General features: G+C 50.8%; 1 protein-coding gene across 2 annotated transcripts in view; it reads right to left on the bottom strand.

The window, feature by feature from the left end:
* The window catches only part of LRRC20 (leucine rich repeat containing 20), an 86,963-nt gene extending 67,927 nt beyond the window's left edge, over positions 1-19,036 (bottom strand). For both annotated transcript variants that reach the window (XM_060642529.2, XM_078434331.1), the window contains exons 1-2: positions 18,937-19,036; positions 13,245-13,389 (exon numbers count right to left, since the gene is read on the bottom strand). In XM_060642529.2, coding sequence (XP_060498512.2) covers positions 13,245-13,326 — 82 coding nt within the window. In that variant the 5' untranslated portion in view covers positions 13,327-13,389; positions 18,937-19,036. The remainder of the gene's footprint in view (positions 1-13,244; positions 13,390-18,936) is intronic.
* Positions 19,037-24,040: the final 5,004 nt, after the last annotated feature.

The following is a 24,040-nucleotide window of genomic DNA, read 5'->3' as shown; positions in this document are numbered from 1 at the left end:
AGCCTAAAAAGAAAAACCATCCTGACCTTGAGATAGTGATCAGTGCCTCTACTCCCTGCATTCCTTTAAAACTCGTAATCCCTGCCTATATGCTAATCTGTAATCTTTGGAGTTTTTCCAAGATGTAAAAACTACATGACCCTGTAGAAACTGTTCATTCTCCAGAGCACTTTCTTCCCTGTAAAAAGCATGTTTCCCGGGCAGCTGTCCTAACTTGGCCGGAATAAAACCCTCTCTCTTACTTTTAGAGATTCTAAAGGCTTGTTCATTTTGTGTCCACATTTCCTGGCGTAGACGGTGGGATAGCAGAGCAAGGTGCCCAAGGTCACCTGGGGGTGCCGTGGAATCGTGCGCTCAGCGCCAGCAAGGGGCCTTGCACCCCTCTGACTTCAGGGCACCTCACAGGAGTATCTGTGAGTTATCCAGACCTCCTCAAGTTAATGGTCCTGACTTTCATTTGAGCTGTTGAGGGTTACTGGTAATGTTCTTTAGGTGGGAATAACCTAGAGTGGCTGGAGTGGATGGGGTGGTTGTTTTAAATTGCCATTGTTCTAATTGATGTTATTAATGTAAGGCTTGAGTCAATTTTCTGGCTAGAAATAAGAGAGACTGAACCACTCAGCCCTGAAGAGACGGGACCCTTGCTCCTTCTGGCCAAATGCTGCTTTCCAGTGACTGAAAGCCTAGGGGAAAGTGTCTGAGGATATTCTTTGAGATGTGTAGCAGTTCTCTAGGAATTCCCCATCGCATAAAGTAATTAACAATTGGCTTGTCCGGGGACACACACATAAGCATTGATCATCCAACGCTTTGAGCCCCCTTGGTGGTCTTAGGCCTTGCTGGGAGAGACTGAGACACATAATAGACAGTATCATGCCCCTTTGAAAGTGACATTCACAAGCACCACCCTCTCGATCCACCACACTTAATTAATATCCTTAGATTCTTCTCAAGCCTTATTCCCAAACTGAAACTAAAGTGAATGGGGGAGTCACGCTTCAAAAGCGGAACAGCTCCCGGAAAACCAACCACCACTCACAGGAACCCCAGCAGGCTGTAGGTACAACACTTATGGAGCCTCCACATGTAAGTGCTTACTTAAATGGGAAAATGTAACTTTGGATAACCTGAGGTTCAGATGGTCCAAACAAGCTTCTTCTGACATGTCTAAACTAGTTTTCTAGCAAGCACAATTAGAGAGAGCCGGCTGTTAAGACTAAGCAACCAAAAACGAAAGGCGTTCAGGTCACTCGGTGAAGCTCCTGGCTTTTGGGGGGGGGACCAATGCCCATTGAGGCCCTCTGGGCTTCATCTGGCTGTTTGTTGGTGCAGCTCTTGGCATCTTTGGACAGAACTGGTCGTGTTCTCACTGAAAAAAGAGAAATAACTAACTAATGGATCTATAAATGATAATGCTATCTTGCAATGAGATTTGTTTTCATAAAAGGGAGGAATCTGGAAATCGGGCCTTTGATGTCCTCTCCACAAATATTAATGAAACAAAGGCTACATTTTGTTCGCATCTTGTTTGTGCGTGTGTGTTATAAATGTGAGAGATTTTTTTCTACCTTCAGACGGCATTGCTAAAATTAATTAGTAAAAGGGCTCTATCTAATTGGTTAAAGGGCAACAAGCACTTATAAGAACCGGGCATTCTAAAACTCAGAAAGATGGAGGCTGATGCAAATGTTTTTCAAATTCATCAGATCTGGGAAAAGATTCAGCATTAAAACTAGCTTCAGTTTGTAGGTTCAACTAAAATGTCTTTTGAGTTAGGTTCAACATATGTCTTTTGGAGTCACCAACATCGAATACAATACAGATAATCAACTCCTATTCCAGCTGAGTTTACTGGTTACCTTCATGTTTTATCTGTTGCAATTGGTCAGCAGAAAATGACTTAAAATGATGGTTAATTTCGTCTGTCTCATGAAGTTTTCATGGGTAACTGTTAAAAACAAATAGGCTGAGGGGTGCCTGGCTGGCTCAGTTTGAAGAGCGCATGACTCTTGAGCTCTTGAGCTCAGGGTCACGAGTTTGAGCCACGCGTTGGGTATAGAGAGCACTTACAAATAAATTAATTAATTTTAAAAATAAGTTGCATAAATAAAAAGGTTTATAGCTTTCAAAATCTTTGGTAACCTGAAACTTCGAAGGGTTGCTAAGTTAAGTGATAAGCTGGGTTGAATTCACTGGATATCTAAGTCTTTTCCAAATAAGAGAGAACACTAAAGCACTGATTCCTGAATGTAGGTTTGCCTGCTTTGGGCTTCTGACTGCAGAGAAACTCAAGATACTTGGATATGTTGGTAAATGTGCTCTGTGCTTTACTGAAAGTTGTCCTCTGAGAAAAACAACACACGTTTCTAGAAATTATGAAATGTGTCCACAGATTTCCAATCTGAAGACTTCTGGTGGAACAGACAGTTCGCCATCAGTCACCACTTAGCTTTCACTGGAGTCTGAGGTTTCTAAAGGTGAAAGTTCTGATAAATGCAATTAGGACTGCTGGGAAATGATAAGGAAAGCAACTCGGAATGCAAGGAATGTAAGATGTGTTGTTGATACGAAAGGTGTGAGGAATGGGAATACATTTTCATGAAGGAAAAAAAAAATCTGTCCTAAAATGAGACTGGTTATTTCGAGAGAAGGCTTAGAAAAAAATATGAATAAAAAGGACAGCTTGAAGGAACTAAGGTGGACTTTATGAAGCCAACGGAGCCCCTTGGAAATGGTGGCCTGATACTTGCTTACAGTGTTCCCAGCAGCCTTACCAGGTAAGTAAAGAATGTCACTTCCTGGCAGGTGCAGGAACCTCAGAAGATTTGGGGGACCTTGAGAGGAGGAATATACTCAAATCTATAGGTATTGCAGGAAAATCTGACAGCAAGTATTTGATTTGGCTCCTGGCCTTGAGATGCTATTAAAAGTTCCATCTAAAATTCCTTAGAAAAAGTTGCACAAAGCAGATTACAGTGAACTTATATGACCGAGGCACGTGGGTGGCTCAGTAGGTTAAGTGTCTGACTCTTGATTTCAGCCCAGGTCATGACCTTACGGGTTCGTGGGATCAGGCGCTATCAGCGCTTAGGATTCTTTTACTCTTCCTCTCTCTCTGCCCCTCCCTCGTGCACACACTCTCTCTTTCTCGCTAAACAAACTTTAAAAAAAACTTATATGACTAATCAATAGTGCTTATGAACATAATGAGGCCAAATGTGTTAAAACTAGACTTGCTTTACAAACAAATTCGTCTTAAGGCTATTTTTGGTAAAAATCAGGGCGACTGTAGAAAAAAGACGTTTCAGTAACACACCTTTGTGTTAGATATTAGATTTCAATACTACTCGTTATAAACGAGACTAGGTCCTGATTTCTTCTAGTGTCCTCCAATGCCTGGCTAACGTCCTCCTCTCCGAGCTAACATTTTGATTTTTCTCCCACCTTTCTGACCCGGAATCATTTGAGAACTAAAACTGCCCTCTTTTCCTGAAGCCCTGCAAACCGAACCGGATGTAAAGATCGCTACAGTAGCTCACGCGTAGGCAGTCATTGTGCCCCTTGCCCAGTGGGCCACGCAAAGATCATCAGAGCCATCCGAACCACAAGCCGGGATCAGAAGTAGATGGCATCAGGGCAGACTGCTCTCCCAAGATTCAGGACCAGGCCTGTGTTTCTATGCTTCTTTCCTTTTAAACTGTAGTATTAGAAGACAGTCAACCCACTTGTTTGCTTTCATTTCTGCCTTTATTACATCCTGGTTACTCGCTAATGTAACCAACATAATGTCAAATACGTCCCTGGTACCTCATTCCGACGGGAACTTGGCTAGAATGTTCATGACCTCTTGGACAGGTTCTAATATTCTTTTTCTTTCTGGTGTTTATACATTATGAGGGGCCTCCATTAGGAAAAACCTCTCCAGAAGTACCATCTGACTCAAATGTACCCTGCATTATATATAACACTCAATGGATAGACCCTTGCATTTCTATAAACTTAGGTGGCAATTTATCAATTGCCAGTGAAAGCTCCCGGCTACATCCAACAGGAGGAACTTAGTTTAGCTTGTCCAACATGCCAAAACATCCAACGTGCTCACAAACCGTATTTTAGTGGATGGAATGGCTCAAGACAAAATAAAACAAAAAAGGGTTATCTACCAGTGACTCTAATTTAGGAGTGACTTGGTGGATTTAGCCACCTCCCAAATCTAACTTTGCCATATAATCCAGAAGATTCTGAGGTAACTATGAATCAATGGTCTTCTTTTTTTTTTTTTTTAATTTTTTTTTTCAACGTTTTTTATTCATTTTTGGGACAGAGAGAGACAGAGCATGAACGGGGGAGGGGCAGAGACAGAGGGAGACACAGAATCGGAAACAGGCTCCAGGCTCCGAGCCATCAGCCCAGAGCCTGACGCGGGGCTCGAACTCACGGACCGCGAGATCGTGATCTGGCTGAAGTCGGACGCTTAACCGACTGCGCCACCCAGGCGCCCCAATGGTCTTCTTTACTAACTGCAGAAACCCAGAATGTACAGCTCTCCCAATCTGTAGAAAATTGCCAAAGATTCCTGTAACTTATATAAACGTTCAACTACTGTCTCAGTGCCCAAACTTACGGACAACTAGGCTTAAGACAGTTTTCTTTTCAGATTTTATTTTTAAGTAATCTCTATGCCCAATATGGAGCTTGAACTCATAAGCCTGAGATCAAGAGTGACATTCCTATTGGAGTGCCTGGGTGTTAAGCGTCCGACTTTGGCTCAGGTCATGATCTCATGGTTTGTAAGTTCGAGCCCCGCATCATTTTTTTTTGAATGTTTACTTATTTTTGAGAGAGAGAGAGAGAGACAGAGACAGAGCATGAGCAGGGGAGGGGCAGAGAGAGAGGGAGACAGAATCTGAAGCAGGCTCCAGGCTCCGAGCTGTCAGCACAGAGCCCGACGCGGGGCTCGAACCCACGAGCCGCGAGATCATGACCTGAGCCAAAGTCGGACACTCAACCGACTGAGCCACCTAGGCGCCCCCTCTCTCTTACTTTTAGAGTTTCTAAAGGTTTGTTCATTTTGCCTCAACAGGACTCCACTGTAGAAACTACTTTAGGTGACACTCGAGGCCCTCAGATCTGAAGCCACCCTCGGCTCCCTTTACCCTCCCGTGTCACAGCCTGGCTGTCCCCATCACAAGTGCCCGCTTGCATGCTGCTATGTCTTTGCTCACACAGACACCTCACCTAGGATGGCCTTCCCCTGATGCGTGACCCACACCCACTCCCCTAAACCTGCTCCATCCTTTACGGTTCAGCCACAATGCCACATCTTGCGTGCAATCCCCTTAGCACGGGCGCTAAGCAACGCCCAGGGCATAAACACCCGAAGACAGGAGAGGCAGAAGTCCTCCTCGCTTGATTCATTTTTCGTTCTGCAAGTATTTCATATGTTCATGGCCTCCTTCCTGTACAGGGCACTCCACCTCCCACAGGGGCTCCCTGGAGGCCGCTCAGGGCTGGACCAGCTCTCACAGCTGGGCAATCTCCTTTCTGCAGACAGAAGAATGAGGGGGGAGGACTAAGTGGGGAGCACTGAGTGTTCTGCACCCACACCTGAGAGGCTGAGGGCATCTGCCCATCCACCCCTCAGATGCATTCGGGATGCCGCGGTCAGCACCACAGTGACTGGGGACCCAAGACACGGGTTGGCTGTGCTGGAGGTTGCCCACCAGTGAACCCCACTCTTGGCATCCGTCCCCCGTGGGGCTAGAGTGGGGGCAGGTGGGACTTCTGGTCATTGGAGCTCCCAAAGTTCTAGAAGGGGATTTGGGGAACCCCAATAGAGAGACCAGGGCCACATCCGTTTGGGCTTTGGGGTCCTCTCCCACCAGGGCTAGAAACAGTCCTGAAAAAGCCTCGGGATAACAGCTAACCATCCTCACCCCTAGCAATTCCAGAACTTGCCAATGTAACCCCAGAAGGGCCTTACAACTCCCCCTCTGCTCCCACAAGACACTATACCAGGGAGGAAGGGGTCAGGGTACAGAGGACAGGGCCGGAGGAAGCCTGGCTTCCCACTGTTTACCTCTTGGGTCTCATGTGTTGCACACTGGGCACATGTAACACCTGTCGTTTCTTGTTTGTGTGTTTTAATCAAATGTATATAGCTATAGCACTCTGCCTTCCCAACTGAGAGCCAGGAAGCTGAGGACAGCAGATCAGGGGCTTCCAGTCCTCGTAGCAAACGGACAGGTGGCCCCGGCCAGGCTGAGGGCTCCCCTGTGAGGGCCCACTCCCTCTTCCACACATCTGACCTGTGCCTGGCTGACCCTCAGGCCAGGAGACGGGTGAGCAACACACACATCCGTCATCCCCACCAGCATCGGCCTCCTGGGCTCGGGGCCGTGAACTCCCCTCCCTGACAGTGTGCCTGGGAGAATACGTGTGTCTATCTTCCTCCCCCTCCGCACTGGCCACTCCTGGGCCACTTGGTTCCTCCAAGTGAGGTACACACAGTAGGTGCTCAATGTGGTATTTCTTAAAAAGGGGCAGTATCTGACCTGAGAGAAGGCGTTCTTCAGATTTAGTGAGTATTATGTAAGTGCTTCCTAAGTACCCCTGCTCAAGAAAGGAGCTGCAAACTCAGATCCTGTGGGAGTCAGCTAGGAATGTAAATACAGGACGTGAGCTGGGCTGAGTGGAAGCCCCATCAGGACGCCAGGACATAGGCACTCATGCCCAGCCAACACTCTGGTCAAGCCTGGGTGTCAGTTGACGCTCAACGGTCGGCTGGTGACAGGGCGCCACCTGCTGGTGGGAGCAGGAGGAGACAAGCACTCACCCCAGCAAAGTAGGGGTGAGCCTAGGAGACAGGCGAAGTAGGAGAGGGGGGATGTGTCCCTTCTGTCACTAGCTTTGGTCTGCCCACCTGACCATCTCACAGCTTGTGGCCCAGCTGCTCAGTTCCCTGAGGATGGGTCACACCACACTCATATTCATTCTTTCTCTCTCTCCCTTTCTCTCTCTCTCTCTCTCTCTCTCACACACACACACATACACACATACACACACACACACACACACACACACACACACACACCCAGGCCAGCCCAGACAATGCCCTTCCCTGCCCAGCCACCCAGAACCTACCAGGAGAAGGAAGTTCTAGAATATAATTCATAAACCACTGGTTCTCAAAATTCAAGGCAGGGGAGAATCATACAGGATTCGTGTTAAAATGCAGGTCACCAAGCCCACCCTGGGATGTCACCTTTAAAGCTCTAGAGTGGGCTCCATGAATCTGCATGTAAACAGAAGCAGCCCATGGCAGCTGTCCCCATCACCACCGGAGACACCTTAAATGACCAGGCAGATATTAGCCTCTGATAATTTTCCTCCTTTTCAAGGAACAGGGCAGGCCCCACTGTGGTTCCAACCGGTGTGAGCCAGAGGCCAGCATGAGGGGGAGCAGGGGCTCCAAGTTCTCCCCATCTCCTTCCCCAGGTCCTCAGTGGGAAGGGTCACCTAGAGCTGTGATGAAACCGGCCCCACCTCCCAACACCTGTGTCACGCCCTCAGCCTTAGCTCCAGCTTCTCGAAAACAAGGGAACTCCTAATTCAAAAGCAGCACAGCGGAGGGGCAAGCTGAATGCCTCCGTGCTACTAAACACTTAGAAACCCTGGACTTAGAAAGGTCTGTGGCTTGGTTTCTGCATCTGTAACGTGGGGATATTAACATCACTTCTCTCACAAAGTCAGCATGAGGATTAAATGGCGCAACGCCTGCAACGACGAGCTGGCAACCCGGCCTGGTGTGTGACAAGAGCAAGCTGCACGAGTCAGAGAGGAATGTCAAAGACACAGGGGCAGGAGGCTACCGATGCTCTGCTGGCCAGGGCTGGCATTCCCAAGGGGCTCAGGCTGAAAGGCCTAGAAGAGGTCAGGAATGCAGCGCTTGGCCTGCCTGAGGGAAGCTGAAGCCGAGAGCCCCGCGGAAAGCGGGGGTTTTGAAGGACTACCTTCAGAGAAAGACTGGACTAGGGATAAGACCCGCTTTTTCATAATTAGAACGCTGCTTTGTCTTTGCCTGGGCACTGAATTAAAAAAGAAAACAGGGGCACCTGGGTGGCTCAGTCGATTAAGCACCAACTCGTGGTCTCGGCTCAGGTCTTGATCTCAGGGTAGTGAGTTCAGGCCCCACGTTGGGCTCTGAGCTGGGCGCGGAGCCTACTTTAAAAAAACCAAAAACAACAACAAACAAATCACCCCCCTGAGATTTGGAAACCACAGGTGGGCGTAGGGTTTGAATATTCAATTCCCTAGAGGCCCCGGACACCCCTTGGGCTGAGAAAGATGTGTTTCTAACCCAGCGGCAGGCAGGCATCTGCTGCAAGCAAACACAACCCTTCTGGAGCACACGCCCTCAGTCCAGGGTCATGCAGGCCAGGCTCCATCAGCCAGGAGTATAGGGTCCCAAATTATATCAGATCCACCCAGAACAACCCACTGTGAGCTAGAGTCAACAGGAACAGGAGATGTGGGCCGCTGAGAACTCCCTGTGATAAAGGTAGTACAAAAGATGAAAAAAGACAAGTATAGTCAAATGATTAAAGAACTAAAAAAAGAGATTAAACACATAAAACAGAAATAAGATATTATTCCCTTATGTCAGATGTTTTTAAAAGAAAAGGTAAAAGATTTATCAGATCTGAAGAGAAACCAGAGTATAGGAAATCAGGTTTTTTAAAGAACCACACAGAACTTTTGAAAATAAGGTAGGTAGCCTTAAAAATTAAAACTCAATGAGGGGTTCGAGACCAGACTAAACACAGATGGACAAGCAAATAGTGAACCAGCAGACAGATCTCAAAATGTAGCAGAGAGAGGAAGAGACAGGAAATATACCAGTGCAACGGTGGGACGCACAGAATGGAAGCCCCAAGAGGAAGTGCAGGCAAAGAGACCCCGAGGGATAGGGGGCAGACACACACCCCGAGCTAACGACTTGGAACTTTTGTGAAATGAACACAGATGGGGATCCGCAAGCAGAAAGCACCAAAGACCACAGAAAGGTGGTCTCAGACACCTGTGCCCGGCACACAGCGGGCCCCGGGCAACGCTGGCTCCTTCCTCTGCAGCTCGTGCTGGGCACTGCTTCCCGCCAGCTCTGTCAGGCCTCTGTCCCAGCCGGCCATGCCCTCCCTTCCCACACTCTGCCGGGCCTTTCCAAGCCCCGTTCCTTGGCAATGAGGATCAGTTTTTAAAAGTCATCCCCAAAGGCCTAGGGTTCTCTCCCCTGGAGAGAAGTGGGGTGCAGGGCATCGAGGCCCGCCAGTCTACTGGCCAGAGGGAACAGGGAGGTCAGACAGAGGTCCCCAGGGGTTCAAGGACCCAGGAAGCCCAGATGTGCATGATGCCTTTACCAAGAGAAAGAACTAACCTGAGGACACAAGGAGTGGATGGAGAGGAAAGCCTGAGTTCCTGACTCTGCACAAGCTCAATCGAAAATGCTGAGGAGAGGTGAGGGGCTGGAGAAAAGGGGCTTCAACTCTAGCTGAGGGGCAGACCAGGGGCCAGAGGGAAAGGAACCCACTTCTCGGAGGATGAAGAGGCCTGCAGTGGGGAGACAAGGGCTGGGAACCCCAGCTCAGGTTGCAGGAGGAGCGAGCCTGGCTCCGGAGGGCAGCCACAGGCGCCTGGCCGAGCGTGTGTGGAGCTTTCCAGGGTGACCTACCCGAGTAAGGTGAGAACCTGTAACTGAGCTCTCCCAGCCGGGTCTCTACTGGGACCTTCCACTCTTCAGAGAGACACCTGAGGCTTCTGAGCAGCCATCCTAGGGCTGCATCCCGGACCTGCGCATGGGGAGGTAGGGAGCGGAACCCAGCAGAAGGAAGAAGCCAGAGAAGCCCATTCCACACCCAAGGGCTTACACAAGGAGCTACCTCCATAACTCTCATCTGTTTTTGGGAAGGGGGTGGTCCTCTCCCTAAAATCTATCTTCGCTACTTAAAAGAGTAATATGTGTATCACAGAATGTTCTGAAAATGCACAATAGTATTTTCTAACATCCATTTTGTGTCTCGTTTTATTTCCTTTCAATTGTTTCCAGTATACACACATTTAACATAACTGGTATCTGTCTGTACCGTCTGGGATCCTTGCTTTTTTCCAAGTCATCTTATATGGAAAAATTTGCCAGTCTTCATTCAAGCATGTAATGAAATTTCATGCACCACTTTTAACAGCTACATAAATTGCATTGTACAGCTGTAACAAAATTAATTAAAGTGATTACCCGCTGCTGGTTTTTTAGGCTGTTTCAGGTTGTTTGCTGTTTTACATGAGAACCACACTGGGTTCCTTCACGCGTCTTTCAAGACCCACTTCCATTCCCACCTCTTCCAGAAAGCCTTCCTAGATGCCTTCAACACCTGGCAACATCTCCCACCTGTGAACTCCAACCACCTGTGGTGTGTGTCTGACCAGGGCCAGCACGGAGCCCTTGTGTCCGTGTAGCTGCTCTGTAGCACAAGCGGACCTTGTGTCCGCTGCTCTCTGTCCCACAGTGGTGGGCTGGGACTCCGCGGCTCTACTGCACAGAACCCTAGGGAGCCCCCCAGCACCCTGCACACAGCGGATGATCAGTACCTACGGACAGCTTAGACCCCAGACCCCTCAGACCGCAGGAGCCCAATGAGCTCCACTTGCCGAAGGGCCCGGGTTGCAGGTGCCCACAGTGGCCTGGTCTGACATTTTGCTTCTTCACTGGGCACCAAAAAGGTAATAAACCAGCCTCCCTCAGTCTGCCCTAACTTTAAAGACACAGTCATCTCCCCGTGAAAGTCTGGAGCTCCAATCAAGACAGCCAAGGCTGAAAGGTTCGACTCCCCTCCCAAGATGACTAAAGCTTTGCAGCGTGCACAATGCCGGGGACCAGCAACTGCCCAGGTCCCCACCCCAACACACCGTGGCAGGGAAAGTTCCCGGGCTCTGGGGCCGGACCCTCAGGGTTTCAATCCCAGTACCATAGCAGCCAGGCAGGGCAGCAGACGCCTGCCTCAGGGTTTCCAACGGACACGGCGCCGGGCAGTGCAAAGGGGCTGGTCACAGCACACCCCACTCTAGACGCCCTGTGCACCGCACCCCTGCAGGGCGGCCACTCTTCACAGAAATCCGCACCTCGCCTGCACAGAGAACTGCGTTTGCAGTCTCTGGTCCACAGACATTTAAGTCAAGACTCCATGTGGCTTTCCAGGCTCCCCAGCTGCAGGGCACCGTCCCCCCGGCTCCTCCATGCCACGGGGGCAACTCTGTGGTGCTGCCATGCATGAGATCCCAGCGCTGCCTGGGACATCAGCCTCCCAAAGTCCTTTTGCTAACAACACTGACTCCAGGAAGTCAGAATTTTGTCCTCCCGCCTCTGCTGCCCCTCCATCCTTGCTCCCGTGACGCATCTGGAAGAGGCTGAGCTGCACGCGTGTCCCTCTCCCCGGCAGCATTTTAAGGCAGGGGTAGGTTATTCACTGCAGAGACTTGCTGATTTGCACCGAACTCCCCATCTGAAGACAGCGTGAAGACACCCAGCTTGGTGGCCGACTGACAGCTGCAGGAGGCGTGTTTGTGGCCGAGAGGGACTTAGGCCCCGCCCCTAGTCCTCAGAGACTCGCTGAACTACCCGAAGGCAACACCTTACAGACCCCCCATTCCCCTGAACTCCCTTGACGAGGTGGGCACAGTTAACACCCCCGTTACATCCATGAAGAAAACCAGCTTAAATCAGAGGTTAAGCAGCCTGCCGGGGTATCGGGCTATTTGGTGGCAGAGTGGGGATTCCAATCCAGGCCATATGACAGGTGGCGAGTCTTGAACACCAGGCTAAGTACGACCGCCTTAGCGGCCAGCACAGCAATCCAGACTGCTTTTCCTGAGGGCCTATGGCCGTCAGCTCACCAGCTGAAGCCTCCCCCAGAACCTTGCCTCCAAAACCGACGACAACTCGCAAGACCGTCTGCCACAGATGATGCCTCTCCCCCTTCAGCTCAGTTTAGCAAATGCTATGTGCGCACAAGGCGTCTGGCACGGCTCTGGCTCTTGGGGCACAGGGGCAAAAGTCCCTGCCCTCTAGGGACACTGCATGACTGCTACAGAGGAGGAAGGGAGCCAGGGGTGGATGGTATAGGGCTGAGGGCTTCCTGAAAGAGGCAGTGACCTAGCTCACCTTGAAGGCCGAGTGACCCTCCACTTTCCGGGCTACCACGCCCTGTCCGGGAGCCTCAGACATGCCGGACCAAAGGCTGTGCACAGAAATACTCTATCTTCCCAGTCCCTGGGCTGTTGGTCGGCCAATAACCTCCATGGAAACGCTCCTTGGAGAGACACAGACACGCATGGGCACAGATATCCCGACCTACCTGTGAATTCGTCTCTGGGTGCCAAAGACCCAACTCAAATCCCACTCTGTGTATGCAGTCATCCCCAAGGCAGGAGTGTGCTCCCCTCCTCTGGGTTCTCACAACATGTCAGTGGCTCTAAGGGGGCACACACATGCCAGCGGGAGACACACACACGTACACACACATGCACATGCACACAATCCTTGTACACGCGAACAGGCAATAAATATCTGAATTCAATCACATAGGACGGTTTGCTTAGATGCTTGAAGTCTTGGCATAACTGTCTGGCCTAAAATGCCATGACCAAGTCAAAGCAAAAAATACATAAGACACAACTGAGGTAAAACGGTGGCGTGAAAAGGGGCCTGCAGGCTGAGGAACCTGGGAAAAGCCCACTTTGCCTTCGACCCTCACGTCCTTATCTGAAGACCAAGGCTGGTCATGCTTGGCAAGTGCCCGCTCTATCACAAGGCCACCGTGCAGAGTCAATACGGCACCACTCATGAGGCACCTGCACAGGGCCTGGTACACGGGGCTACTCGGCAGTGCCAGCTATGGTCACCTGGGTCAAGGGCACATAACACGCTCAGAGTCAGCGGCAGTGCAAGGGCAGGCAGATCGGCTCCCAGCAAGCGGGAGCCCTCACGTAGTGTTTTTCGAACCTCTTTGTCCGTGGCCATGATAAGTCTTGCACTGCGGCCTGGTATACACAAACTGAACAACGACCGCAATGAAATTCCCCGGCACGCTTCTCCTCGTGACGAGGGCGCACACGGACACGGTCTCTTTGCTCTTCTCTTTCGATTTCACATCTAAATTGACTTCGCACACCGCCTACAGGGTGCCCTCACTCACCCAGGGTATCAGAGCCGCTCTCCACGGTCTCGTTGACCTTCCTTGCAACTCTGGCCACGGCCTCACCCATCTTCTTCAGCATGCAGGCGAGGGGGTCCTGCTGCCAGCCACCAGGCTGGTCTGCTGCTCACAAGGGGGCCTGTGCCTGGGGAAGACACAGGGCCATGAAGCGCCCACCCCCCCAGGGACCCATCCCTGAATCCACCCTCCTGTGGGACCCAGGCTGCAGGAAGCCTGCAGGGAAGGGCCCAGGCCACTCACTTCCTCCCGAGGGGCCCAGACACCAGGCCACACGCAGCTCGGCCTTCGGAGCAGCCGATGTGCCCATCAGAGGGTGGATCCACACGTGTGACCTCACCGGACACAGGGCAAGCGCCTGAAACAGTGGCCAGACGGGTGTGAGGGCGCAGGTATGTGCTGCCTGTGACTCGCTTAACAGGCGGAGCAGAGGGGAGGAGGCGGAGCACAGCTCTGGGCTGGTGCCCTGTCCACAGCCACCAGGACAGGTCCCCCAGCTCCCAGTTCCCCTCACCCGGTACCTCTGCGGGGTCCCTCTTGCTTGCTGGGGAGTGGGGACACAGAGGCAAATGCAGCCGGTCTGACCAGTCAGAGCTCAGTCTGGTTGGTCTGTGGCCTCTAAGAATTCCCTTCCCACCTGTCAACATGGAGGGAAGGCTACGGTTTTATACGGCTTTAGCCAGCAGACCTGATGATCAGCCTGGTGCAGAGTTTATCTGCCAGAGCCAGAAGGAAAAAGAGGGGGTGGGGTGAGGAAACAAGAGAAGGGAAATTGGATCACTGGGGGAGAAAAGGCTTAAAGAAGCTTGTGGAACACAATCAAAATTCTTAGGTGGCAAAGACATGAAAGAGCAAACTAGACAGGTCTCCAACTCCCTGTTTATTACAGAGAAGGAAACTGAGGCATAGAGAGGGACCAGATGACCTGGCCAAGGTCAAAGAGAGTAAATGGCAACAATCTGGCCAGCCCAGCTCCACATCCAGTGCTCACCTCTTTACAAAAGTTGCCCCCAACACCGGCAGCAGCACCCCAGGGACAGAATGAACTTGGGGCCAAGGTCAGTGCCCATTCCCAGCTTCAAAGACAGCTAGGTTGCTCAATGAACTCGCCCTGAGGATCAGAGGCAGAAGCATGTGAGGACAGAGAGAAGGGGGTGAGGGTAGTGCTCAGAGTTGCTAACAGACACCATGAAAAAGGCCCTGTGTGCTCAGCTACACAGGAAGGGCAGGCAAGACTGAGCTGGGGCTGGCCAAGCCCCCCTTCCACTGAGTGACAGGGGTGAATTCTGTGTACGGGTGCATCTCACCAAGGAGGCTGACACTGAAGGTTTGAGACACACAGTGCAGTGGGAAAAGACTGTTTTTTGAAGACAGGTCTAGTGCCCAACTCTGCCATTTATTAGTTCAGAAGCCCTGGGAAAGATTCCTAACTACTCTCAGCTGTAGTTTCTTCATCTGAGAAGGAGATCTTAGTAACACCCACCTCACTGGATTCATATGAGGACTGAACAGAAATACATACATCTTTCCTGGGCCCAGGGCCCAGGACATGTAGGTCTGAACAACTTATAAAGAGGATAAAACAGTACACATGCAGACATGACACTGGCCTCTAATCCTAGTCTCATACCCATGTGACTTTGAACAAACAACTCAGTGGAACTCATCTTTGAGGAATGACTAGAATCTCCCTCTCCACCTCCAGGAAGTCCTCCCTGATTGCCTTGGCCCTCAGTGCTTTCTCCTCCCTCTGAGTTTCAGCAGCACTTAAGGTCTTAGCACAAGCCACTTGGGTTGTTTATGAGCATTTTACAGTATACATATTTGTCTCCCCAGTCAGCCTGTGTGTGTGCAGGGAGCAGATCTACACTGTGCTCTCCCCCTGCATTTTATACCACATGCTGAATACAGATGCCTAGTTAGTATCCTTCGGTGGTGATGATGATGATCAACAGCCACCATTTGGGTTTCAGATCTATATACAAGCCAGTGGATTCTTATAATAAATCTAAGGCACTGTCTAAATGAGAAGGGTCCTATAGTCAAATGCCTACAAGTGCTAGGTAGGCAACTTGCGTAAGGCGGGCCAGGGTGGGACAGTGAGGAATAGTGGTGACTATGGCAAACTAAACCCAACACTTCCACCATGCTGCCCTTAGGACCATCCCTTAAGCCTGAGTCATAGCAATGTCGTCGGGGTCTTGGCGACTTACTCTAACCCCTATGAATGGGAAAACTGAGGGTCCCAGAAGGGAGGTAAATGAGCTAAATGCAAACAGAAACCTAGGCCTCCTAATCCCAGCCTAGGAGTCTTCCTACTGTCCCATGTTCCTTCCTTGCCCTATCTCCAGTATTTGTCATCAATAATCACAAACATGTATTGAGCATCCACTAAGGTACAGGGCATAAGAATGAAGAGGACAGAAATACAGGATAGAGCTCTGACTTGTGATTTTCATGGAGAGCTTTCTAGGAAACATACCGAGGCAATCCTGGCCACACGGCACAAGGGCAAGAGAAGGTAGATCTCTAAGCCGCCCAGGGTCTGTGCTAGCCCTGAGTGGGATTCCCTAGGCTGATTTACTTTCAACCAGGCCCTATACTTACAATTCTACTAGCTGTCACCAGGTAAGGTGGGGACAGGGCAGGGGTGCCATAGGCCATTGAGCCCACTGATGAAAACCAGTCAAATTAAAAACCTCACCCCTGGTGGCAAGCTAAGACACTCTATGGTGTGGGTCGGAGAATGGGCATCAAAGCAGGAACAGGAGTGACCTGCAAAGTCTGGGAGGCAGAGCAGGTAACTAGGAGGAAGGGCCCCGTACAATCCAGAGGATGCTCTGGGTAGCACAGATGTACCCTAGACCTCCAAGAAGTTCCTGCTGCCTAAAATCGCCACCCTCACTAACTGGCCAGGAAACCCCCTTCCCCTCACCTCCCCTCCCCTCTCAAGGGAGAATTCCTTCATAAAGTCCAGCTGATTGTCCCTCTCCCAGGTCAGATGACAAAGGCTTGTCCCTCTGGCACAGAAAGGACTGTGAAATAGGAGCCTGGCAGGGCCAGGTATGGCATAAGGCCCAAGATGGGAGCAACGGGCCCAGACTGAGGGAAGACCAGATGGGATGATGGGAGCCTGTACTGGGTCCCTAAAAGGGCACTGCAAGGTTGTCCAACTTCACTGACTGCTCCCTTTAGATCCAACCCAATACTAGTCCTCTTTGACCAAAAAAAAAAAAAAAAAAAAGGAAGATATATTTAGCATATAACAACCCCAAAAAGGAGGTAGAGATAAAAATAAAGTTGCTCCTGTTTTCTGTTTTCGAGAAAAATAGGAAACTTTCTGGGTCACAGAAGTGGCACAGAGAGCTAAGGACCTACTTCTAACTGAATGCAAAGGCCCCTAGGCATGGCTGTCCCCAGGGTATCAGGGCCCCTGTCTATATAAACAACATGAGTCAGCCAAAATCTGCATGTCAGCCCCATTCTGGCCACCAAATCTCTTGCAATCCTACAAAAGAAATGTTATGCTGGCCAGTGGAAGCAATCAGCATGCAAGGGAGCCCTCCTGGAACCAGAACCCACCCACAGGACCCCAGGATAACCCCACAGGGTCAAGTCTGGGCTCCTTGAGGCATCTGGCCAACCCCACAGGCAGAGGTGATGGTAGAAGGAAGTCAGAGTGTCCCCAAGGGACTGCAGGGAAGCCTTAGCTAATTTCAAGGCAAGTGCTCCAAATCGTGGAGACCCTGGAGCACAGGGTCCAAAGCCATACTCGCTGCTGCTACCCCAGCAACACATTCCTCTCCATACACCCCCAGCTCCCCTTTCCTCAGAGTGCGCATCATAGTCTCAGGAAATGTCTAAATCCAGCAAATATCTTCTGGGCACCTCCTAAAAGGCCCACACAGGGGGAGTCAAGTTACAGACACAGGGCATGGGCCAGAATGAGCCTCCCCTGACTAGGAGAAACTTAGTGACAAAAGGAAGAATGAGCCAGATGCCGGCAGGGCCATGATGCCAGGCCCAAGGAACATGTGTGCCCTCTGCATGAAGGAGAGAGAGACATGGTCTGAGCAAAGGGACCCAAAGAGATCAGAAAAAGAGGGAGACAGGTAGCCAATTTGTCTGTCCCCAGACTGCTGGGGGAGGGAGCTGTAGGACCTCCTAGAACTCTGTCCTCCGTTTTTCTGCAGTGAGCTAGGGAAAGTTTTTTGAGGACAGCCTAAGACCAGAGTTTGGAAAGTTATCAGTGTTTGTGAGCAGCCGCATTTGTAAAACGGAAATTCCACCTCCCTTGCTGGGTTTTGAAAAGTAAATGAGATATAACTTTCTAGAAAGGTCTTTGCAAACCTTAAGCACTTCCCACACTGATGCATGACGAGTCGGTGATTGAACAAGTACAGACGGTAAGTTAGGGTATAATAAACTGAATGCCAGAAAAGTTGTCTTCCTTTGTGGGAGCTGGCAACAGGCCCTCCTGGATCTATAACCTAGCTTCACCGGGAGACAAGGCTGGAGGAGGGAGGATTTTTGCTTAAACCCTGACTGCAGCCTGCTGCTGGGGCTCCTGTCATCACCAGTGAGAATACTACCTTATCTGGAGCCCCGAGATCCCTGCAAAGGAGCTGCTGCGACACCCCTTCCGCACCAGCTGCTCCTATATTTAGTTACTGGTGTGGTCACTTGGGAACTTTAGAGCCTGGCAGCCGCTCCTAAGGGCAACTCGAGCCTCTTGAGCCATGTGTGCAAGCTTCCCCACCGCTGGCTCCTGCGGGTCCTTCCGGCCACGCCAAGCGGGGGAGCAGGTGGGAAGGTGAGAGGCTGAGGGCTGGATGGTATCCAAATAGCCCCAAAAGCCCTCGAGACCTGGACAGGGTTGACCCACTTTTCCACCCAAGGGAAAGCAGTCCGCTGGGGCATGAGCGGGACCGGCCGGCGCCTGGTTTTGGTTTTGAGCCTTGGGGTTCGACGCGCCGTGCGCGCTCTGCTCCGGGCACCTAGGCATCCTGGGACGGCGTCTCTAAGGAGTGTGCGCCGGGGCCAGGCCAGGGTCCCCGCGCCTGGCACAAGGGGCCCGCCTCACTCGTCTACCCCACCCCCCGGCGCCCGCAGCCAATGGCTCCTCGTCGCCGGCCCCCGGCTCGCGCGGCAGGCGGGGACTGGGAGAATAAAGCAGGCAGTGGGGAAACGCTGATGCTAGCCGAGGGCCGAGGACTCCCGCGCTGCCCGGAGGCCAGAAGGCATGCTCCGAAGCAGAAGTCTGCAGGCCCTCAGAACGGAAGCAAGCCCAGAAAACGCTGCTTCAGGAACGAAATACACAACAGCTTCTACCGGCAAGGGCGCCTCCCGCGGGGACCAAGGCCCGGCACCGCTTCCCCGGTCTCCCTATTCCCTGCCACCGCTGCGCCCACTCCCGCGAGCCAACCGGGGTCCAGCAGCAGTTTGCAAACAGGAGCCGGCACGTCGCCGGGCCCCTTGGCACTGCAGAAGCCGCAGCTGATGCACCGCTGCTCTTTCCACCCGGTGACCTGGGGGAGGGGTGAGGACGCTGCAGAAACGGGGGCACTTCTCTCCCTCTCGCCCCCAGCCCTCCAGCGCTCAGCCTCAGACTACATTTACTTTGCGGGGCACGAAGCGTGGGGACCCGTTCTGGGCCGCTCTCTGCTCCACTTACAGCGACAATGCCTCCTAGCGCCCTGCGCAGCGCAGTCAGGCTCCCTCGGCCGCCGGCGGCGCCCCATGCAACAGCGGCGCGCTGGAGCGGGCGGGGCGCGGAGCGCGGGACCGCGGGCTCTGCGCGCACGACCGCTCGGCCAATCGCCGCACGGGCATAGATGCCGGGGCGGGAGCAGGCCGCGGGCCCGGGCCGCGCGCAGCCAATCAGTGAGCCGGTCCTCACGCTGCGCCCAGGAGCGGCGCGCGCGGAAAAGCGGCCCGCGCGCTCTCGTCCGCAGGGTGGATCCGCTTTGTGTGCGGCTTCTGGAGGGAAAACAACGAACGTGGGTGTAGACGGTTCGAACGCGTCGCACAGACCCCGAAATCAATAAATAGGACTCCAGATTCTTGTCGACAGAATAGAGTTGAATTAGCCAGATCAGGGGCACTTTGAGAAACGTGAAGATGGGGGGATAGAAAACTTTTCATGTGATGACTTCAGCTGCCCATTCGGGTTGTTAGAGACAATTGTGGCTGCACTAAGTTATCTCACCTTTCTAAATTCCAGCATTCTCCTCCATACAGTAGGAATTAAAATACATAAATACTTTACAGGGGTCACTGTGAGGATTAATACATGAAATGTTCCGGGCAGCGCTGAGCATGACAGCTCAGGGAAAGGTGGCTGCTTCACAGGTCTTTATTTATGGAGGACCCACCATATACCCTTTACAAGGCACTATGGAGACGACCAAAGAAGCGAGGCTCCTGACTCAACCCATGGCAATGATCAACATGTCAAACGCTCTAAAAGCGTGTATTAAATATGTAGGAGTTCTGAAGAAAGAACATTTAACTCAGCCTCCGGGGACTGGGACAGTCAGATAAGGAACACACATTCCCCTGGGTCTTGATGGATGTTACGGGTTGAATTGTCTTCCCAAAAAGAGGTATCTTGAAGTCTTAACCCCCAGTACCTCAGAAAGTGACCTTATTTGGATCATTGCAGATACTAGGTAAGATAAAATCATACTGGAGTAGGGTGTGAGTGGTGTTCTGATCAGAAAAGACAGACACACACAGGGGGAAGGGCATGTGAATACAGAGGCAGAGATGGGAGTGATGTGCCTACAAGCCAAGGAACCCCAAGGACTGTGTGGGCAAGGACCCGAAGGTAGGAAGAAGCAAGAAAGGAAGTAACTCTGCAGACATCTTGATTTTGGACTTCAAGCCTCCAGAACTATGAGAAAACATATTTCTTTTAAGTCACACAGTTTGTGGCAATTTGGAAACTAATACAGTGGATGAGTAGGAATAAAGGGAAGGGGAGGAGAAATGCCTCCAAAGAAAGTCTTTCAACCTGAATGCCTCGTGTATGCAGAATCCTGTGTCTCAGGGTATGTCAAGAGCAAACAGACACAGACCCACCTTCAAGGGGTTACCACTCAGGTGGATGCCTGAGTGGCCATGTTTTCTGACTCCTTCTCAGGAAGACTGTCTATGGAAGTCTTTCCCCAAACTCGTCATCACTCTATCCCTGCCACTTACATACCAGGTACAAGATACAAATAATAATTGGATCAAGTCCTGTTCTGCCCAAGCCAAGATCCTTACTACTCTGGACAAAGCAGACCCTGCCACTTGTTTCACTTAAAACCACCCTTACAGAGCACCTGGCTGGCTCAGTCGGTAGACTATGCATCTCTTAATCTTGGGGTCAGGAATTCTAGTCCTATGTTGGGTATCATCATAAAGCTTACTTTAAAAAAAAAAAGCCACCAGCCTTACATCTCTGGCCAATTTCCACACGTGGATGTCTACTCTTCCCTGCCAGGCCATACACAGATCTGAGATTGCCAGTGCAGGGCTTCTGTGCACATAGTAAGGTCTCAGTAAATGCCATTGACTGATGGTCCCAGCCTAAGGCATCCCATATTCGTGCCTTATCATACTCAGTCCTATCTCCCAGGAGTTTCATCCTGGACCCTCCAACTCTACATGGGCAAGACTCCTGCCCAGCTCAGACACCACATCTTCTGCACTTACGGCACCATGCCCATTATTCTGCCATCTCTGCACCAGTCTTTTCTCCCAAGACTCTGCCTGATTTCAAATCAACCAGAGCTTGGCACACGGTAAGTGCTTATATCAGTCAGCACTTTGTTTTCCTGTCTAATAAAACACCGCAAAAGGCAGGAGTGTCTTAAAGCAATAAATATTTATTTAGTTCGTGATTTTACGGGTCAGCATTTTAGGTTGGGCTCAGCTGGGCAGTTCTTCTGGTCTCAGCTGGATTCCCTGATGCATCTGGGGAGAGTAGCTAGGCAGCCAGAGGCCTCTGCTTCTGGGGAGATGGTTCACTCTCAACTGAGGTAACTGGGCCACCAGCAGGCTAGCCCAGGCTGGTTAACACACAGCCACGTGGTTCCCAGAGCAAGAGTGGAATCATGCAAGGAAGGTCTCTGGAGGTCTAGGCTCAAAACTGGCATAAACGACACTTCCATAGTCGTATTGACTAAACCAAGTCACAAGTCCAACCCAGGTTCAAGGGCAGGGAAATAGACTCCATCTTCTGATGGCCGGAGCAGCAATGTCACATTGCAAGGAACATGGTTACAGGGGGAGGTAGAGAATCAAGGCTAGTTTTGCATTCTACTGCAGTGCTCAATAAATATTCCCATGATACCCAGGACACAGTGGGTGCTCGGTCAATATCGATCGGCAGTGCTAAGATTTTCAATCGTGATGTTTACTGATCTCATTCAACACAGTGAATTGGTAAAATGCTATCTCTCACTCACAAGATATCCATTGCCACCTTCAGTTTCAGCATAACAAATGAGAGGGTCAGGGCTGGGCAAGGGAAAGCCCCACTGAAGCTTCTCAGTTAAGAAGTTCAGCTGGCCCCAAACAGGCTCCTGCTCCCAAACAGAGCATCTTTGGAGGTCTGGGCCCCATAGAGACCTGGTCCAAGTGTGGTCACCCAGATGGAAGCCATACACCTTCACCTGTAAACAGAGAGAGGCTTGGGTATTTGCCAGAGCTCAAAAACGGCCCAGTGGCTTTCCTGGAAGCCTCCCAGCTGCCTGCCAGATAGGAAACCTCTTGTGCAATGGCAAATCGTTATCTGGCTATTTCCTGAGGGTGTGCCCCTTGCTCAGCAGGATAAATTCTCAGCGTACCTGTGGACACTATCCTGTGGCCAAAGCCAGCAGCTCAACTCCAATGACTAAGAGCCCTAATGGGGGACCACTTCCCATCAAGAAATTACTACAATCAATGTCAAGTAGGATGAATCCCAATCCAATACGACTAATGGCCTTATAAAAAGGGGAAATTTGGACACAAACAAATATGCATAAAGGGAAGACAATGTGAAGAGACACAGGGAGAAGAGGGACATCTACAGGCCAAGGATTGAGGCCTGGAACAGATCTCCTCTCAGCCCTCAGCAGGAACCAGCCCCGCCAACATGTTGATTTCATACTTCCCGGCCTCCAGAGCTGTGAGACAACTGTGGTACTTTGTTACAGCAGCCCTAGAAAACCAATACAAGACCTTTAATGTCTCCTTCTCCAGCCGGTTCTCCCCATCTTTGTCCTTATTGTCCTTATTGAGGGAAAAGTACATTTAGGTAGAAACAAAACCTGAAGTCCCATTAACCTGTGTGAGCCAGAGCCTGCGTATCATCCTGTGCCTTCCCGAGTCCTCCACGGTGGGCCACACCCCTGCCTGGAGCTAAGTTAGCAACAGGCAGGAACTGGAGGTCCCAACACATCACTATCATCCTAAGCGGAAGAGCAGTTCACCCAGACCCTCTTCCAGAAGTTTCAGCCTGGTCAGAGGTACCCATCGTGGGGACCCCTCCAGGACTGCAAGGTTTGCAAAGAGGAGCAGGAAGCAGTCACTTCCCTCAGGACACAAGCACTCTGCCATGACAAGTACGATTTGTACAAAACGTGACTTTATTTTTTTTGATGTTTATTTATTTTTTATTTTTTTGTTTTTGAAGGAGAGAGAGAGACAGAGTGTGAGGGGGGAGGGGCAGAGAGAGAGGGAGATGCAGAATCCGAAGCAGGCTCCAGGCTCTGAGCACAGAGCCTGACACGGGGGCACGAATTCACAAGCAGTGAGATCATGCTCTGAGCCAAAGTCAGATGCTTAACTGACTGAGCCACTCAGGTGCCCCCCACAAGTGACTTTAATAAAGTGTTTCTCAAGCTTCAGCCGTAGCTGATATTTGCTATACCTGAACCCACCCACCTGGTAGTGAACTTGAGCCAGGTGTACAGACTCAGAGAGTTCATTCTGCACATTCCTTTCCAGCTCTGCACTCAGTGGTGCCACCTTGGTTATTGGAAATTGTATGATGGGAGGGTTTATACCATGGGAATCAGCACACGCTCTAAATTGGGCCTTTTTTTCTTGGAGAGGTGGTTTACCAGCACACGATACTACTATTTACTTTTTTCCCTTTTAAATTGACTCATGTTTTAATGTTTATTTTAAAAGAAAACTTTGTATCCTTACTACACATGGAAAGTAGTATCATTTGTCATAGATAGAAAGTAACCAGAAAAATAAATATGGTTAAGTCAGTTATATCCCAATAAAACTGAAAAACATGTTACATATAATGAAATGAATGAAATGACACAGCATTATTGTTGCCTGCTGACGGCCTGCTCCAGAGGCTGTTCTCTTTGTTATAAAAGGAGACCAGCAAGTGCTAGGGAGAGAGTAAAGACACGGCAGTGCCTTGGTTAATTCACAATGATTGGACGAAATTTAAAAAGGGAATCCCTCTCTCAAAGCATTGCTCCTGGACCTCCAAGAATACAGCTCCCACCTTGGGAAAGACTGTCCTATTACAATGGAGAGCTGGGGGTTCAGCGATATCAAGTAAAGTGTTTCAGGGGAAGGCTGCTCCCAATTTGCCCACCAATCACAGGAAAATATTCCCCTTGAAGAAGTCTTAAAGGATGAGCTGAATTCCAGTAGGCACAGAAGGCCAAGAAGGGCATGTGAGAGAGAAAGGAATAGGGAAGGGAAGACCATTCCTGGAGTGGGGTTCAGCTTGAGCACAGGTTTAGAAGCCAGGAGGCAGAAAGTATTCTGGGAAC

This window comes from Panthera onca, chromosome D2 (assembly GCF_046562875.1).
Source record: "Panthera onca isolate mPanOnc1 chromosome D2, mPanOnc1 haplotype 2, whole genome shotgun sequence".
Taxonomy (NCBI): Eukaryota; Metazoa; Chordata; class Mammalia; order Carnivora; family Felidae; genus Panthera; species Panthera onca.
This window is presented reverse-complemented; position numbering and strand designations above follow the sequence as displayed.